Raw genomic sequence first — 4226 nt, forward strand, 5'->3', positions numbered from 1 at the left:
TTTGGGTTAATTTCAGAGACCTCAACAAGGACATCGAGTTCCTAAGTAGAAGTGTATGTAAGAATCATGCAAGCAAATTTCAAGATTAGAGATGTTTGGTATATAAATAAGCAACCGTAAAACCTATAAATGCATTATAAAGTCATACAGGTTTAGGATAAAGCGAGCAATATTACTAGTGAATCAAACTATTTGATAATGTAGTACCACATTCCCCATCCATGCATGTTTACCATTCCTCTAATTCTCAGTTCTAATCACCCTCCTTTTCAACCTTTACTATCTTCTATACCCCACTAAATGGAATTACGCTATGCTAGTTTTGAGGTAATTAAACTAATATTGGAGTTATTTTCTTGTGTTTCAGTCAGAAAAAGTTAATTTCTAATCCCAAAACTTGTTGTATATGTTAGAATTCATAATGTGATAGATCTGATGAAACCTTTAATCAAGATATATAACATGCAAAGTAAGTTGTGAAACTGATTCTCAAATATAACCATGTGCATCAAACCATATATTTTTCTCGACATTTTTTTTATGGGGTACAATAGCAACCCTACTTATAGTATACAATTCATTGTAGACGTAAATAAAAAAATTGAAGTCATAGAAAAAGTTACAAAATGCCATGTCCATAGAGACAAACTCAGTAGCAAAGAGTAATAGATTTTCATGGTCCTCTATGGGATAATGAAATCAATTTTGTGGTAAGAGCAAGCACAATTTTGGGCACCAATATCTTCTGCAACACAAGGAGGTGTAACATTTCCATCTTTGTACCATTTTTTCCTTTGTTGCAATAAATCATTGATGAAACTGTCCAAGATTTCTCTGGTTATACCTGGCATAACAATAACATGTGCCATATCTCTCACACAAGAAAGCTGCCAACGACGAACAAATTCATGGTCACGAGGTCTCTCGAGGACAACTATGATGCTAAGTTCATTGAGCATGACACTGACTCCTGCTTGTTGAAGACGATCTTTTAAGTATTTGGCATTGTCAAGACATCTTTTAACGTCTTTTTGAAGCCCAATTTGTCCTTTAGAGCTTAAACTATACCACAGGAATATTGGAGCTAAACCATTTCTACTTCCAGAAATTGTGGCATCTACTGAAGCAATATACTCAACTTTTCTTGAGAGGTTGTTAATGTAACTTTTCCTTGTTATTTGAATTCCACAAGGCATTGGACATCCCAAGAACTTGTGACCAGAAATTGTGACGCTTCCAATTGGCTTCTTGAATGAAATCATCTGTTGTAAAATACAATCGTAAATGTCAGAGCTAATTTTATCTTAATCTATAATACTTCAAATATTTTAAGATAAAAGTAAGAAAAACGAACTTACATTTTTAATAAAAGGGATAATAAGCCCATTGAGTGCTGCATCACAATGGATGTAAAATTGATCATATGTATAGCCACAATCTTTAAGTGTTTGAAGAATAATATCAAGATCATCAACAGCTCCTTTGAAAGTAGTACCTATAGTAAAAATTACAATCATTAACCAAAATATGTATGATAAATAATCCTCAAACAACTCTCTAGCGAAAAATGAACAAGATTAAAGGGAGGATAATATAATATTTACCAATTGTAACATTAATTATTGCTGGTTTGCCCTTGTTTTGAAGTAATTTTGCTTTCAAATCTGAATAATCCATTTCTCCATGTACTGATGTATTAACCATTTCAAAGTCCATTCTGTACATCATTGCAGCTTTGGCGACCGAATAATGAGAGTCTTTTGATGCATATAAGATCCCAGTTGGAAGTAATTCTCTCCTGCAAAAATAAAGTTAAAATGTTATTCTTGAGTAGTAAAAAGAAAGACTTCTATTTTAATTGCTTTTATTAAATTAATGATATCAATTATTAATATTTTAAAATTTTACTCATATTTTTCAACATTGACTTTCTGACCCCAAATTTCTTGTGCTTTGTTAGATGAGAAACAACTAGCTAAGAGTATTTTTTTTTTTTTTTTTTTACAAAAGTAAATAACTTCTTTCATTGAAATAGAATTTATAAACTTGGGTGGCTGATTAGGGGCTTAATTATATTTTGCATAAAGCTAGAGTGGTTGAAGAAAGTGTTTTGGGCTCACGTAATCAAACATAAAAAATTAGGATATATAAAACTTTCTCAATATATTTGCTTAGTCTATTTCCAAAATTCTTTTTCTTTTCCAAATAGGAAATTAGGAAATAGAGGAAACTAGTCAAAATTGGTGCATACCCAACCAAAATGCCATGGAGATTTCCTTCAGTGCCACCATTTGTAACATAACCCCAATATTGATCTTTTTCAATTTCCCATAAATCTGCAAACCAATTCAAAACAGCCACTTCGAAATCTTTTGAATGGAAATCCACTGTGTTTTGAAGAAAGGGATCACCACAATTATTCAAGTGGAATTGCAATAGTGGGGCTAAGCTAGCATAGTGCTCATAGCATATGTTCACTGGATAACCTGAAAAATAAAATAATCGAACAAGATTTCAACAATTCAATATTTGAAAATTCATAAAAATAAATAAATATGTTATCCTTTTTCTTAGAGTATTATAGTCAAAGAAAAATAGTTAGTTTTTCATTATAAATAACGTTGAGATGAACTGAGACAACCTATTTTGACAGCTTTAGTCAAGAATCTGTAATAGATTAAGATAATAATTTTGTCGGCTCCATTTTGAAAATTTTGAAAGGTAAATATGCCTCAAATACTATTTGTCAAGTTCTCCTATTCGATACGAGTATTTCCCTAAAAGAAATTGTCAACCCCATATCGTGGAACGAGTAGTAGACCTAGACTTAGAACCGTATATGCAATGTTTTTATTATGTACATATACTAGAAATTGATTCTCTTAATAAAAAATTTGCCTGCAGTTGAAGAATATTATGTATTTAAAAAAAAGAGAGACGAATTACCTATATGATAGTTGATACGTTGAGAAAGAGTATCAATATAATTCATCAAAATGCAGTCGAGACTTGGTCCGTTATTTCTGGACCCTGGCTCTGTCACTGCAACATTCAAATTCTTCCTTGGTGCAGTTGGCGTTGCCACCTTTAGTCTTTTCATTTCTCCAAAATCTCCATTTGCTATTAAACCAGGTGGTGCCAATCCTCTGGGAGTTACTGCTGATGGCTCAAAATCCTTTGAAATATCACAGAAGAGAAACCATATTAATTTTCAAAAACATGAACATAATTTTTTTTTTGATGATTTAGAAGGAATTATTAGACCTAAATAACCATGCAAAAACGACTAAAAATGATAAGAAAAAGAATGTTCTGTGTGTGTGTTCTGTTTTTTTTTTGGTTTCCTTTGTCTTCAAGACAAGATATTAGAAACCATGCATAAAGATGAAGCAAAGAAACAAGAATAGGATTAATTAACCTCAAGTCCTTCAGCTAAACCAAAAGGAAAAAAATTGTAAATAAATTTTCTTTTGGATATTAATGAAAAATGATAATAATTCAATTCCATAATCTGTACACTACCCATGAGTTATATTTTTTGGTTTCATAAATAACAAACTAAAAAGATCCGAATATATATATATTTGGTAAAGTAATGGGGATTGTAATGATAACAAGAAATTGGATGAAATATTAGAATACCTTCTCAAATGATAAGCTTCCCATTCTTGGAGAGCTAAAGGTATTTTGAGTTCTTTTTTGTTAGCTTGGAATGGAAACTAAGTTGCAATAGAATTATGTATATTATCTTAGGATTATATAGGTCTAAAAGATCGTGGGTTTGGGCACCAACCACAATTTACTTTTTTTCTTGTTTCTTTTTTCCTAACTTTTTCCTCTTGGTTTCCTTCTTTCCCACTTACCTAAATTAGTGTAATTATAAGAGTCTTTTTAAGTATTACAAAAGTAAAAAGTCATCTTGCTATTATGACGTGTGGCCAATTTTTGACCTCGTGTTGAAAGACATACACTAAACTTTGCCAACCCAATTTTTTAAAAATTGGTAGGTGAGAATATTCATTAATCCAATTCAAATTAAAGATTCATGCAGACAGTAGTGTCCAAAATCGACCTTGCATAAACAAATCATTTTGTGCTTGTTTTGGATTTATGATCAATTATCACTAACTACAAATTACAACATAATCATTTCCTCCCAAATTTCTCTTTTTTGGTTTTCCACTTGGTATCCAGTAGGGGCAAATTTATAGACACTATGGGAAACG

At 31.3% G+C, this 4226-nt stretch overlaps 1 protein-coding gene across 1 annotated transcript; it reads right to left on the bottom strand.

Annotated features, from left to right (window-relative positions):
• Nucleotides 1-474: 474 nt before the first annotated feature.
• Nucleotides 475-3799, bottom strand: LOC107800924 (histidine decarboxylase-like). The gene is made up of 6 exons (XM_016624193.2): nucleotides 3643-3799; nucleotides 2947-3175; nucleotides 2252-2486; nucleotides 1605-1798; nucleotides 1359-1495; nucleotides 475-1262 (listed from the first exon to the last, which is right to left on the bottom strand). The coding sequence occupies exons 1-6, from the start codon at nucleotides 3664-3666 to the stop codon at nucleotides 684-686; spliced, it is 1398 nt and encodes a 465-aa protein (XP_016479679.2). The 5' UTR covers nucleotides 3667-3799; the 3' UTR covers nucleotides 475-683.
• Nucleotides 3800-4226: the final 427 nt, after the last annotated feature.

Source organism: Nicotiana tabacum, chromosome 5 (assembly GCF_000715075.1).
Source record: "Nicotiana tabacum cultivar K326 chromosome 5, ASM71507v2, whole genome shotgun sequence".
NCBI lineage: Eukaryota > Viridiplantae > Streptophyta > Magnoliopsida > Solanales > Solanaceae > Nicotiana > Nicotiana tabacum.

What these genes read in the sequence shown, in the direction of transcription:
- LOC107800924 (XM_016624193.2), bottom strand. Translation starts at nt 3,666, where the DNA reads ATGGGAAGCTTATCATTTGAGAAG. An exon ending in GAAGCTTATCATTTGAGAAG is followed by an intron (nt 3,176 to 3,642) that starts GTATTCTAATAT and finishes GATATTTCAAAG; the next exon opens with GATTTTGAGCCATCAGCAGT. An exon ending in ACGTATCAACTATCATATAG is followed by an intron (nt 2,487 to 2,946) that starts GTAATTCGTCTC and finishes TTTATTTTTCAG; the next exon opens with GTTATCCAGTGAACATATGC.